Here is a 15,701-nt window from a genome sequence, read left to right on the forward strand (position 1 = left end):
TCCATTATCTATAAGCTCCTCAAATACACCCAGATCTCTGTTCAACAATATAAATAAGAACATACTTCGAAGTCTTATTACTGTAGGTCTAAGTCTCTGTATCACTCACAAACTCACACGCACATCACACACACACACACACACACACACACACACACACACACACACACACACACACACACACACACACACACACACACACACACACACTTTCTTCTAGTAGGCTTAGCAAGTAAATTGCTATATCGGGGAGACTCCACCTGTTGTATGTTTATTTGTTTTCTCTCTTAAGCTGACATAAATACCTGATATGATGCAGTAAGAGTCGTTTCGATAAACGGATTCTGTCCCAACACTGGAACGTGCTTCAACATAGAGGGTCTGTGTGTGCATGTGACCTGCCCCGGCGAGCGTAGGCTACAGTATCCACGCCGTAGGAGGGATCATTACCATCACTGACAACATCGCCAGCTTCACGATTCTGGAGACCCTCCGCCCGCCATGTGCATGCGAGCTGTCAACAACATCATCAGCGTGAACACTTTTCTTTCTCGGTACTTCAGCTCAGAACTACTCGTTTTCGCTCCTGATGTCAATTCTGGGGAAACTTCACTTTTAAAGCTGGTTCATGGAAATTCCGCGCCTATGGCATTCTGACAACACGTCGGAGCGTGTCTCTCTCCGTGTCGTTTATATCTATGCTGTTTTACTCTTGTTTTCACGTTGGACCAGTGTGAACGGTGGTAGTGTTGCTCATTTGCGACTGACGGACCGTGGAGAGGGGTTAAGGTAAGCGAAATTAAAGTCTAGCCTAACTGGTATCATATTGATTTTGTACAGCTCCATTAGTTAAGACAATAGCCTAGATAGCCTACTAACGTTGAGGAAACCGAATATCTGTGCTGTCTATTTGGTGCTTGATGAATAACATTAGGCTACATGAATATGTTATTTTTGAGCACTTGTTCATTTTCATTCTGTTTATTGAATTGACAATCATATTCTCGTGTCATGGTTTGTTACAGAGAACCGAACCAACCCTTTGTTTCTTGAATTGCGCGCTGGTTCCAAAGTCCATGTGGGAAAGCGCACAGCTTTGACAGAAATAGGACGATACTTCGCAATTGCTTGGACACATCGTTTGAACCTGGAACTCAGCAAAAGAAGTTAGGATCTATGAAAGCATCAAAGCCTAAAGAAGACAAGGATGCAAGCAAGGGTAAGACCACATGGTTCCTGTCGTTCAAGCAGGCGCGCACTGAATCCCCAATGACATGTTACCAACGAAAATAATGTAAGATGTACAATATCCATCTATCCATTGTTTATGGTCAAAGACGCACGTGACATCGCCTTGCATTACACTTTCACATGGCCATGAGGTTATGGCATTATTTTGGCATTTGCATCTGCCTCAGCTAAATACAGTACACAATGGATTGTAGTAGGCGTTGCTCATGCTGCCTGCCTGAAAACTTTACCCAAAGAAGTGTCTTAATTTGACTTTTACATCCACATTAATTAGAACGATTTGTTGGGATAAAATAGGGTAGACTGACATGTTTTTAATAGGCTTTTACTATTAATAATAAACAGCGTTAGCATCACGTTTACGCTTCAGTTTTCAAATGGATGTGTGTGTGTGTGTCTGGTGGTAGCCACATATCTGCGTATTTCTATAAAAGGGTCAGGGACGTTGTTTTCTGTTGACAGGCCTATTCTTAGATCAGTTCTTAGGCGTTTTCCTTCGGCAGGGATGTAGAATCACCGCGCTCTGCACCGAGATGCAACCTGGGTAGTATTGCCATGGAGACAGGGGATGGGGGAATGGGGGTAGGGGGCTTGCAGCCATAAAAAAGATGGATTGTTTCTATTTTGCGTTTACGCACGGGTGATGTGTACAATTTTCTTTATTGACGCCAGCACATTGGTGATTGGTTTGGGGTGTTAGTTTGCTATTTCTGTTGATCAGAGAGATAGAGAGAGAGGTGATCTGAGAGAGAGAGAGAGAGAGAGAGAGAGAGAGAGAGAGAGAGAGAGAGAGAGAGAGAGAGAGAGAGAGAGAGAGAGATGGGGTGTGAGACTAGGTCACCTGTCATATTGCATGTGACCAACCACAACCCGTTTTGTTTTAAAAAAAAAGGGCAGCCTAGCTATGTTGAGCTGACCAACTTATTATTGTGTGTTAGGTAGTCATATGATATTTGCGACAGCCTAGTCACAGCAAAGGTTAATGGACAAAAATACCTCTTAGTTCATATGGCACCGCTTTTAATTGCTTTTTCAGAGAGGATCAGAAGGTTAGACCTTTGCGAAGAGTAATTAAAAGTTACTTACAGCCTGAGTCATTGTTGGGCCTATGGGCCTACCACAAAGATTCTTTCATGATTAATTAAATGAATCAGGTCAGCTCTATCCTTTAATTTTAAATAAGCATTGTATGTAGGCCTACAGCATCTGTGCACAAAATCACAGTGGCATACATAGACTCCAGATTTTATATTTTTATTTCACGCAAGCCTATTATATAGGTAAACAAGCCTATCTTAGTCATTGTATGAATCCTGTAGTCAGTTTCTTTGCTATTTCTACTGGATGTGAGAGTGCCAGATGCAGCCAAGGTGCATTAACAGATGTGCAGGTTATACCACCGCACCTTTCTCCTCGCCGGGTAACTGACCCTCTTATCTGTGTCAGGCCGGTAATCAAGAGGGGCTGAGCAGTGGAGTAGGCGCTCGCTGAGTAGTTGGGAGTATTTTTGTCTTTTTCGGGTGAACGATGTTCATATAAATTTTTCATCGAGGACTGCTGAATAATAAAAGAGAGAGATGCCGTGTCACGGGGTTTGTGGGAGGGGCATTTGTTTAACCTTCCTAATACACACACCACATAGGAGAGACAGGAAGTATACAGTCGGTGCAGAGTGGCGGCAGGGCAGACGCAGCTGCAGCAGGGAGTGCATTTGAGGTGGCACACTTAGAGATGTGACAGGATGCTGGGGTGGGGTGATGTCGTATTTATTTCCCTCAAGTGTTTTTTGGATCCATCCCATCATGCATTCCTACAGATGCACATGCAGAGAGACAGTGCAAGCAAGCAAAGATGTTTTGACAATAAATCCAGAGTGATTTACCCTGCCTAGGATGCCACACTGAATTTCATGTTCAAGACAGTCTGGCGAATCTGGTTTTAGTTGCCCTCTCATCTCATGGATGTTCAGTAGTCTGTTTCTCAAACTTGTTTTGTCCTGCATTCCACCTAAGCCATTTTAATCATACCATGAGTGCCCCATCAGCCATGCCCTATATCTCCCCCTCTATTCTCTCTTTTTTTTGGGTCTTTTTTTGATAGGAGATTGTGAGAGGTGGACAGGAAGCGAATTGGGAGGGGTCGGCAAAGGACCCGGGCCGGGAGTCGAACCCGGGTCAGCCGCATGGCACGCGAGTTCCCTACCGGTTGGCCACAGCAGGGCCTCCCCCTCTATTCTCATGTGACTGCTCCATACATTTTATATATTTTTCTTCATAGCCCCTGAAATATGACTAAGTACCCCTAGTGGTACGCATACCCCCCTGAATGGGAACCTCTAGAGCAGGGGTGTCAAACTCAAATTGACTGAGGGCCAAAATCGGAATATGGAACGAAGTCGCGGGTCGACTTCAATATTTATTTTTAATTAATGGACCAAAATCGTGCAGACACACACTTCATACTCATTGAAAAATCTCAAACGCACTGGCACATATTGTGTTGCATATATAAGTGTGACCTGTGTCATCGACCTGGTCCCACTCATATTCCTGTGACACACCAAATTTCATGTTCAAGTCTTGGTACGCTAGCATTAATGATATATGAGGGCCAATTGTACAATACACATTTGAAATTATCTCGCGGGCCGAAAAGATAACGTTCATCATGTCTACTGTTTAAATCACACTTGAGATTCTCTTTTACTTCAGAAATGTAAAAGATTTGTCTTTTACCTGACATGTTTCGATGGTGTTACTTCCGTCATCATCAGAGGGTCACTGGGATGTTGATGTGTGACTGACGTGCTTTAAAATCCTAAGAGGACAACTCTAACAGTAGGAGGTGGGACCAACCTGTCATTATTGAAGAAAATCTTGAGTGCGGTACAGAAGCATTTGCTAGATGCTCTTTGATTCTGGGCCTCTGACAACCTCTTGCCTACAGCTGGGAGTTTGCTTGAGGTTGCACAGTGGATGTGGCAGTATTGTATGCTGCTGCGGTGATGTCGTATTTATTTCCCTCACGTGTTCTCAGATCCCATCATGCATAGTTGTCAGTTGTGTGCACTGTACATGAGAGACACGGCTCAGGCAACAATGTGATGATTTGGACACGATAACGCCACACTGATTTTCATATTCAAGCCATTCTGCGTGTTTTCAACTATCCCTGCTCCCAAAAACTGTGGGCCCTATGAAAACACTAGCCAGGCGATGCCCTCCTAGTGTCACAACACCTTCAGTGTTGCTTCTAGTCAGGCCAAGAGCAATGTAAATATCATTTTTGATCTCCCGAAAAATCGGGAACTCCACCCACTTTGTCGAACACCAGTCAACCAGTAGCAAACCAGGGAGGCGGGTTAACCAGGCCATTTGGGAACCGCTAATTGTTACGGTCTTCGCCAGACAAGTCTCGAAGAGATTTGAAAGTCGATGATAATCAGGCTATGAAAACACTACATATCCGTCATTGAAATCAGTGGTCTCTGTGGTTGTAGCCATGTGTGGTAGTACTATACAGAGACATGGATGCTCTTTGATTCTGGGCCTCTGACAACTCCCTGCCTATGGAAGGGTTGAGATGTTGAAAGGAGTAGATGTGTGAACATCCCACCCTGTGGGTCAGGTGCAGGACAATAAAAGCATAAATCCAGGTAGAATGAATAAAGTCTGCAACACCTCTTGTCTTCTGTGTTAATTTTAATAATGAGAGTGCAACGTTTTGACCATAAGGTCTTCATGAAGACCTAAGGGTCATAACGTTGCACACTCATTATTAAAATTAACACAGAAGACAAGAAGTATTGCCAGACTGACATCCATCTGTAGTGCAGAGTAACTTGGAAAAGAAGGTGTCCAGCAGCATAAACAAACACACAAATTATAATATGCATTGGACGACAGATTAAACATATAGCATAGCCTCAGAAATCCCATGCTGCTTTGCAAAATCGCTCCGATCTGAAAGACAGCAAAGAATCTATCCCTCAGCGAGGGTTCCCGATCATGGTCTCCAATCAGAGGGTAGGGAGGCATGAAAAGGGGACGACTGCAGTTTGTTTGAATAGATACAACTGACAGTTGACAATTGGCTATGGGGTACATATGCCAAATGACACACATTGGCAATGCCCATTAAACAGCCGTTGTAGAGTAGAGTAGAGTAGAGTAGAGTATCATTTATTGATCCCGAGGGAATAAGGTGTCAAGTAGCATACATACATAAATACAGAAGAAGACACAATGACATTACACACAACATTGCACATATATTCACAAATATTCACCATACATTCAACATATATCATCAATCGTAAGCCACACAGGATTTACAGTAGGCAGGTCTCCAGACCTTATCTCACTTTTGATTAGGTCTGGTGGTAACCAGCCAACATATAGCACACACTTGCATACAATCAGACATAAGGCAGATCAGAAACATCACCCATCTATAACCAAACAGCCTGGATAAAAAGGGGGGGGGGGGGGGAGAAAAAGAGAGAGAAAGAGTGACAGTGTGTGCACAGTCAAGTACCGGACACAAATAATAAACAAACAAGGTTAAAACTGTTCTGATAAGGTGACTAGCGGTAGTAAGCTAGAAAGGAGGAGAGCCAGGCTCCATGTACAGTGGGAAAGTACTGCATGAAGGAAGTACTGCATGCATGCGCAGAGATGGATGGAGCCATTAAGCAGGAGACCCAAATGAACACTTAAGAGAAGATTTAGTACTATAGTCCAAGAGCATATGCAATTAGATGCTGTGAAAGAAAATATGCAATAGGTCTGAGAGAGAGTGGAATATACAGTATGTATAATATTATTTTCTCTAATCTCTATTGTTTACACACACAAACCACTCCTCACTTTCCTCATATATAAGTAAGACATACATACACTGTCCATGTTGTATGGAATGCACATGTTTATTTACTAATACGTCTCATACTAAGTGACCACTTTCTTATAAAATTTGTATAGCTATTTTTTTGTACAGTATATCTTCTCCCGGTGAAATGAAGAGACAGACGGGTTTGTCCTCTGTGGTAAACCCCGAGAGCATTAGTCCAATGGAAGAGAGGAGGAAAGAAAGAGGAAGAAGATTGCTGTCAGTTAGTTAAAAGCTGTCAGAAGCCTGAGGCTGCCTATGTCAGTATTTATAGGGTAGAAAGAGGCTCTATGATTTATTTACGATATCAATTTGTGATTTCATATCCCCTTTAATATAACATAAGCTGTATGCTTTGTACTGTAAATGGCTGCTTTGATGTTTGCTGAAGCAAGGAATCGATTTTTTTGTGTGCTTTTTGTAATTCAGCTTTTGCCCTCCATTTTTTTTAAAAGTACAACTCAAGTAATCCCTGTTATGAAAAGAGAGAGTCATGTGATTTGCCTTTAGAGTTAATACATTAATGGATGTATTTAAGTAGATACCACCAGTGAGGCACCAGTGAAATCTGATGATAGATGGGGATAAATCACTCACATCACACGCAATCCTCTGGATATCTGTCTGCCGGACCGGACGTGGGCCTGCTCAAAGACGTGTTTAAATACACATGCAACAACAAACATACAATTACTGTAACGTATACTGTAGTCTGCTAAATCCATACTGAGAAACTGAGATTTCAGACACACACACACACACACACACACACACACACACACACACACACACACACACACACACACACACACACACACACACACACAAAGAGCATGGGATTCATACAGTACATACATTCTCACACTCACACTCTCTCACACACACACACACACACACACACACACACACACACACACACACACACACACACACACACACACACACACAACCACACAGTATATAGAAGCATTCACACATGATCAAACATGCGTGCATTCAAACAAACATGCACACACGTGTGCGCGCGAACAAACACGTACACACACACACACACACACACACACACTCACAGTATATAGATAGGTCACATATGCCAAACAGACACACACGCACACAGTATATAGATAGATCACATGCCAAACAGACAGACAGACAGACACACACACACACACACACACACACACACACACACACACACACACACACACACACACACACACACACACACACACAGTCAGGCAGGATGCTCAAATACACTCTCTCTTTCACATACACACACACACACACACACACGGTCTTGACTGGCCTGTGTGTGTGTGAGACAGATGGCCTATCACCCGCCCCTAAGCTCCTGGCCTTGGTGGCACGCAGCCTTGAGTTGATTAGAAGTGATCTCTCGCCGTATCATCATCATCACTCGCGGCGACGGCCAGCACACTTCTCTCACCTCGCCACACTTACAATCAGGGCCGCTGACAGCTTTGGCCAGGCCCGGGACAAAGTCATGTGAAAGGGCCCCCCTACCTAATAAATACAATGAACTGAAGACCCAATGTTGTGCCCCCTATCTCCCTGGGCCCGGGACAACTGCACCCCCCCCCCTCCCTGTCAGCTTCCCTGCTTACAATGGCCATGCTGGACTCAGCCAGCCCAGTATGTTAGAAGATAGCACCACTTTATCCACTCTGGGGAGAGTTAGTCAGCAGAGGCAGCCACACTGCCCCCTGGCTGTGGAGATAATTAACTACAGTTTCCTGCCCTGCAGTATCATCTGATTTGTGGGTTGGTGAAAGTGTTGGTTCAGGCTGGAATGTGCTCTACCTTTCAAGTCAAGTCATAGTATTATGTTGCGGCATGACCCGCTTGCATGGAGTCTCTTAAAGACGACCTTGTTGCACATTGGTATTTTCTTTTTTGTGATTTTGTAGGAGTCATGAATAGATGCAGTGATATTTATCATCCAAAAACAACATAAAACACAAAATAAACACTTCTATGTAGTATGATAGCCACCCACGCAAAGTATTTAGGGGCACTCTTTCTGATATTCAATATAGTTACGTGATTTTTTTTGCAATACGTTTTATTTTACCATCCCAGAAATTATTCCCTCGTGGAGAACCACCTGAAATGCACATTTACACCGAGACGTATTATACACACACTGCAGTATTACATTTTATAAATTGTTAGAGGACTGAATCACGTTTTAAACAATTCCTGAAAGCCTTCAGCTAACACTTGAATAGCTGAGTAGCGAATAGCGTGTCTGCATAGGCCCATCATTATGTGGTTTGTTGCCTTACACTCACTTATAGGTATGTCATGCGAGGCCCTAGCAGTTAGGGCATGTTACATTACGTTACAGTGGCTTTATTACCAACCTCATGCCTTAAGTGCTCATTTCCCTTCACAGCTGGTGTCCACTCCGTTGACTCTTTCTTGCACGCCTGTACTCGATCTTTATGTAATAATAACACTAGCCTACCTACATTGCACGCTCTAGCCGAGGGAGACAGATTGGCAGGTATTTACCATTTATAATTAATAATCTTGAATAGTAATGAATAAATTATAATCAAATACCAGGAAAGGTGGAAGTGTTTTTTCCTCTCTATGAACAGATTTGGAGTTCCGTTTGAACTTACAAGTACAAAATTCGATTGTCATGGTGTTGAATGTGGCAGTGAGTTACCTTGTGATTACAGACCATCTGAGAGTAGTGGAATACACATGGATAGCACTGAGTCTTGAGATCTGTGTCTGCCTGTATTCTTGTGTAGAGATAATCATATTACTGTTCAGTTGGTGAGTTGAGTTGCATGTCAGAAGAAGAGTATACTGTATGCATACTAGTATACCAGTACAACTGGACAAAGCTACTACACTGTGTGCATGTATGCTACCAGACAGTGCTACAACCAATCCCTTATTCATTGGTCCTTGGTTTCTCAGGCAAAGCAACAGCTGCATGTCCAGGTTGGATAGACACTATTGAAGAAGAAAGTCAATGCAGCAAGGAAAGTCATACAAGAATACCAATGGGGGACCAGGCATATATACTCATGGATTTTGCTTCATAGAATTCCTTTTTGGTTGTTCCTTTGTTCGTGTTTGTAGTGAATACACATTCTATTAATGCCATTTTATTAATGTGTTTAATATACAGTATATCATTTGTACGTGTGTGTGTGCACGTGCGTGCGTGCGTGTGTGTGTGCGTGCGTGTGTGCGTGTGCGGGCGCATGCTTTGCGCGTGCATGCTTGCGTTTGTGTGTGTGAGTATATTTCTCAATGAATCATTATTATCAATCATCCTGTGATGCGATGACACATTGCCATACATGCTTACACCCTCTACCACCTTCCCCTTCTACCATGTGACCACAGTTCATGATGACTCTACATACGCCCCGGAATATATTCTTTTAAGCGAGGACTCGCTCCACTCTCTGCGGTCCCTGGACGTGGACGACGATAAAGACTGCGACTTTAACTCCAAGTGCCATCAACTCTTTTGTTTCCCCATCGGGTATATCATCCTTAGGAAGAGCAGGACTCCTGAAGGTTTGTTAAAGCGACAGGTCAATGCTGCCCCCTCCAAAAGGTCCACCGACCGAGCACCGAGATATGAATGCATCCGCCATCTGCAGTCACTTGTGTATGACCACAACAACTGCACATTTGTTTTCCTCTTGCACTTCTGAGCACCAATTTCTTTTGGCCTTTTACAGCTGTTACACTACGCTGATGAATAGATGCTGTGTGTGGGTCACATGGGGGGGGGGGGATAAGGCGGACGAGAAAAACAGCCTTGAGTGCTCTGAAGGATGTTCGAAGCTGATTCACTGCACTGGAAACTCATTGTTATGGTGCACACATGGGAAAGACAACCACAAACCCCCTGTCTGCCACATGGCCTGTATGTTTCTGTTTGTTTATTTGTTTGTGTGTTTGTTTTTTCGTTGAGCATGTGGAGCTGTGCTTCAGCACATTCGATCCTGCATGTCAGTGTGTGTAATGGCGAGTGACAGCGAGGTTGATGAAGTGGCTTCAGCTCAGCCTGATTTGTGTTTGCGTTTTGACATTCTTAGGCCATTAACGGAGGAGGGGGTTGAATGCCAGATAAGATTAATTGTGCAAATTAACATATAAATGAATTTACTTTTCAGTCATTGATCAGCCCTCGCTCTCCATGCTGTGACATAAGAGAACATTCATCGGCTGCGGAATTACTGTCTGCTTACAGGCGAATGTCCACGGTTTACTGTATGTGCAAAATGTCATGCTTGGGATTGTAGGCAATATTATGCCAGATGCTCTGACTGTATGAATGACAAAAGCAAGTCTCCAATCTTTGCCCATACATTACATTTTTCCATTACAGGACCTCAAATTCAGATTTTAGTACCAGCATTGTATAATTTTTTTTTTTAATCCTCAATGCGAAAATTGTAGGATGTCATTGTGCATGCACAGTGCCATGCGACCTGTCACAGTTCATGCTATAACCGTGTAGAAATACTGACATCTAGCGGTCAGAGGCTGGCTATCACACCACTTATTTCCCTCAGATATTGCAGGTATTCAACAAGTAGTTGACCCAGTTCCTGACGCTGCTTCAACACACAAAAACTTATTTTTCTTTCAAACCACATGTGGTTTTCTTTCGTAACATTGCAGATAGATAGATAGATAGATAGATAGATAGATAGATAGATAGATAGATAGATAGATAGATAGATAGAAAGAAAAAACGTTGGGCTGAAGAATTGAATTAAATTAGTTGCACTGGGGTAATTCATTTCCCTCCTGCTTGAAATTAGATTTACTGTTCATCACAGTAGATGATTCCATTAGTCACAGAGAAAATGTATGTCATACGCGTTTAACCGTTAATTAAATCTCTCTCCCTGTGCAGGGAATTCACGGCTTTCAAAATGTCAGAGACAAACATGTGAAAATCGAATTAATGTGAATGAGTGACCCCTCATCTTCCAGACTACGAAAACAACACACTCACGGAAGGTAGGCTACACGGACCTTGTTGGAATCGGACGATTATGAATTTCACCAAAAAGTTCAGGGACAAGGTTCAGCGGGAAACGGTAGGCCTACCGTTAATCTGTATGTTATGGCAAGCTCTCCCGCCAACTTCATCACCTTTGTGCGTGCCATCTTACAACATTGAAGATGTTTAGAGCCGCCAGATCAGGAAATGGATCCAGCAGATGAATCATTGATGAGCTTCTGCAAATTCGTAATGGACCCGCATCAATGGCAGATAATGATCTGCCGCAATCACCGGATTTAATGGGTTGTTTTGCCCCGGAGGATTCTCGATTTTAACTTTGGAGCAGCGCTTCTTTTTATCACAGTTGAGTGAACATTTTGTGGAGGTGCGAAAACACCACACTGTTCACCTGCTTTAGACGGAGACATGGCCTTTCCCTTAAGGAGATCAGCATCAGGTAGCTTTCTCGATTCATTTTCTGCTTTGTGGCTGCATGTATGGTGGTGTGACAGTATGAGCAGATACAGCAGGTCGTCACTACCTTGTGTTTAGGGAGACTTCGGCCACTTTGAAAAGGTTGTAGCCTACGTGGTGAAAACGGCGTCCCCTCAGTTGCCAGAGCAAGTGGGCTTCGCTGTCCATGGTGCTGAAACGCACGCGACATCTTTTGTACTCAAGGGACTTGCCTACGTGACTAGAAGTTGTAGTTTCGTCGTGGATATGAAACATGGGCTTTAAGGGAGCTGATCTTGCGTCTAGCACAGCAGTTTTGACCAAAACATTTAGCTGCCACGTTTGATTTCATGTGGTCCCAGTGCTGCTGCACTACTGTTGAGATACAGCCCAAAATTGTGAATGGCGTGTCCAAGGCGCCAACGAAAAGCCGGAAGATGAGCTCGTGCGTGTTATGTAACGTCGTGGTGAGTTTCATATGATTGTTTGGATGTATTGTGTCGTTTTTCAATTGCACAGCGCACCGTTTCGTGTTTTTCTAACACAAAGATGTTTCTGCGTGCGGTTGACGAAAGTGTTAAAGAAATAAATTGATGTAGCCTATGTTCATGAAGTTGTCCCTAACTATGGGAGTGGCAATTGTCTGCAGTTTCAGCTGTCTGCGTTTTGTCGAAGCCGCCCTAATGAAAACTGGCAGCACAATTCATTTGATTGAACAATTTGCTTCCGGGCTCAGTCTAATAGCCCACGTCGTCTCAAGTGCTGTGTTTTCAAAAGAGACAATTATTGATTTCTTTTTCGAGGCAAAGTCAGACAGTGTCGAAGAAGCCTTGGGGTACAGAAAATGTATAGCCTACGTTTATTGTGGCATCCTACACGTTGCCTTGTTGAAAACCTCGGTCACGTCTCTGCTTGCTGCCACCGTGCAGCCACCTGAGCTGCAGCTGCAGGACCAACAGTGAGCCGAATAGCAGCAGCCCTGAGTCTGCTGCAGAGAGAAGCTCACGCCGTAGAGTCTCCATGAGGGGCTGAACTCGGGACGAGCGCAGGCGGCTCCTCGGTTAAACGGGATCAGTAGGTTAGGCTATATCACGGAGGCGGTTGCGGGGTTTCTTTCTTTCCATTCATCTGCCGCCGTGTGGGCTCGTGTGAATGCAATGACGGCTGCTGCTGTTCAACCTCCGTGACTTCACTGTAGAGTTTTCCTGGCGCCTATCCTAATTTTTGGGGGGCGTTCTTTCTCCAATCGGTCTCTGTGGCAGCAGCTGATGGCCCTATGCAGATCACTGCTGCCGTGCGGTGGCTGGAAACATCTGCCTGCCGCAGACGGCTGTTTGTTCATTTGCCAAATTATCTGATTACCGAGACGCGAAAGACGACTCACAGCTCAGGTCACTGAACAACTTGTCATAATCAGCAGCAGCAAGGTGAAAGGTGGCGTACCCCTTAATTCGATTTTTTACAGGATCTCTCTCTCTCTCTCTCTCTCTCTCTCTCTCTCTCTCTCTCTCTCTCAGCTGAGATATATAATTCATGAATTCCATTCCACGTTGTGTTAACAGGTGCTCTCCAAGTGGCATATTAGGCTCCGTCCGTTGGCGTTGGCGAAGACCTCTTCAGTTTAACTACCTGGGAAACATGAAAATTGCATTTTTGCTCTTCTCCACAAGTACGCACCATGAAGCGTTGTGCCTGGGTCTGTTGCAGTGGATGTTCAACTGAAATTTGTTCTGTCAGGAGACGTTTTGTTGTTGAGGACTGTTTTTCTCCCGCCGACAGAGTGCAGATTTTTGGACACTATGAAGAAAGCAAAACGCAACGCATAAAGCGCATTTTCATATCCAAAGAAATGTGGGAGTCACGTCTTTTATGAAGAAAAAAGCTCCGCTGGGAAGTGAATGAGTGAAATGGACATGTTTCCCTCACATTGGACGCAAATATGGATTTTTATTTTTCATGAAACCTAATGATGTTTACGGCGCATCAGCCTGCAACAGACGGTGCCCGCTGATCGGAGAAGGCTTAATTTCCATCTGGGACGTGTTGCCACCATCTAACCGCCAAACTGGCTACGGCTGCGGCGATCGCCAGCTCCCTCATTCGACAGAAGAGGCAGGCGAGGGAGCGGGAGAAGGCGAATGCTGGCCGCTGCGCAAGTAGCCCCAACAAGAGCATTGGCAACAACTGTGAGAAGCCGAGCAAACTAAGCGTTTTCTCACGCGTCAAACTATTTGGCTCAAAGAAGCGAAAAAGGAGGCGGCCAGGTCTGATGCTGAAATATTTATTTTCTCCCTTACATAAAAAAGAACCCAGAAAACCATTCATCCTCATCACAACAACCATCACCATCATTATCATTTTCTCATTCATGACTATCAAGCAGCTGTTTGGAACAAAGAAAGGCATATTGTTCATAAAATATTGTAGTTTTTATATTTGACTTAAAGACGGAGAGGTGCTGAAAGGTAAATCATACAACTCATGTGACATAGCAGCAGTTTTTAAGCAGTTGGGTTTGTCTCTTTATGTCCTACGCACTACATACACAGCCATAATTGGGATCTAGGTGAGGTGTAGCCCCAGGGCTTTCTCTAACGAGGATGTGCTGTGACTTTCCCTAAAGCAAAGGACTAAGCCAAGAGGGTTGCATGCACCATGCTGAGGAGGTGAGGTAGTGTTGCTCTGGTACAGTGGAAATCCTGCTGATCTACGTCATCGCTCACTGAGGAAATCTCACCCATGTATGCACATTGTTTTTGCCTGTTTGTTCACTCTGGAGAGTAGGCTTGGTCAAAAAACAGGTGGTAATATATGTGTGCCGTACACATTTACTTTTTCCACATTAAACTGAATTACACATGCTTTTAGAATCAGAGTCAGATTCAGATCCAGTGATGTGCTGGTAAGCATCTGTGAGGCGCTGCATGTGTCTACCTCACATGGCTGTGATATATTTTGGATGCCCTTGAACAAGGCATCTAAGTCGACAATGCTCCGCCGGGACTGTGCCTGTTACCTATTTACTTCAGGTCGCTCCAGAAAAGACCTTCAGTTCAAAGACTCGCTATAGAGAAGCAGGTGACAGAAGGTGAAAAGTGTCCTGCAAAAAGGGATCGTATACGCAGTAAAAACACATTGTTAACCCTATTCAGACTGGGCTTTTTTGGCATTCCTGGGCCTGGGGGGGGGCTCTTTTGACCCCCCCCCTCATAACTCATGAACGGAATACAGTATGACTACGAAACTTGGGGGAGATGATCTACGTATGGACATCTATGAATGACATAATTTTTGTGTAATTATCTGGTATTATGACATCATTATCTTATTATGCCCAAAATCTCGCCATAATGTATTTTCCATCAAATTTAGGTAATGCACTTGAATTTTAATGATTTTATACTTCAAACCACTTAAATACTCACAAAGTAGTCTGATGCTAATGGAAATAACAAAAAAATATGAAAATATATGGCGTCATAGATATGGTAAAATGATTTTTGGTCAGACATACCTGTCAGAAAACCGTTGCCATGGCAACGGCAAAAATGATAAACCTAATCTTTCGGTACTTAACTGTAGCCAACTAAATGTTAGGAAAAGTCACAAAGTTTCGTAGTCATAGCTTAAGTCGTTAAGGAATTATACGACATCAAAGTTGGTGCGGGCACTTTTAGCCCCCCCCCAGTCTGGATAGGGTTAATTCAACACTTAGAGAGTACTCTGGAACCAAATACACGGTAGAATATATAAACTAGACTCTCTAAATGTTGAATTAACACCACAAAATACACTCTGCAGTTTTGCATCGGCAATTGTGCTTGAATGGCAGGCCGTGATAACAAAACGGACAGCTGCAATCTGTGAGGGTGTGTGTACCTGTCACGAGTTGCAGTTGTAAAACTCGGACAATATTTCAGCTTGAAGGTAAAAGGATGACAGTTCTTTTGAGTCTTGCAATCCGCACTCTTTCATCATCCCCTTCTTCACGTCACCTTTCTCTCTCTTCTCCTCCTCACCATCACTTGTGCCCATCAATCTGCCTCTTCGTGTGTCACCTCATTGCATGAGTGGTGTCCTCTCAGCCTCTTAT

The 15,701-nt window shown here is 43.8% G+C and overlaps 1 protein-coding gene across 2 annotated transcripts in view; it reads left to right on the forward strand.

Annotated features, from left to right (window-relative positions):
* Positions 1-548: 548 nt before the first annotated feature.
* Positions 549-15,701, forward strand: part of fgf13b (fibroblast growth factor 13b) — a 24,181-nt gene continuing 9,028 nt past the window's right edge. The window contains exons 1-2 of one of the 2 annotated variants that reach the window (XM_063203067.1): positions 549-789; positions 1,026-1,219. In XM_063203067.1, the coding sequence (XP_063059137.1) occupies positions 1,177-1,219 (43 nt within the window). In that variant the 5' untranslated portion in view covers positions 549-789; positions 1,026-1,176. Of the gene's footprint in view, positions 790-1,025; positions 1,220-9,422; positions 9,694-14,678; positions 14,697-15,701 lie in introns of those variants that run through there. The other variant, XM_063203068.1, reaches the window with a different exon arrangement.

The sequence above is a fragment of the Engraulis encrasicolus genome, chromosome 7 (genome assembly GCF_034702125.1).
Source record: "Engraulis encrasicolus isolate BLACKSEA-1 chromosome 7, IST_EnEncr_1.0, whole genome shotgun sequence".
NCBI classification, from domain to species: domain Eukaryota; kingdom Metazoa; phylum Chordata; class Actinopteri; order Clupeiformes; family Engraulidae; genus Engraulis; species Engraulis encrasicolus.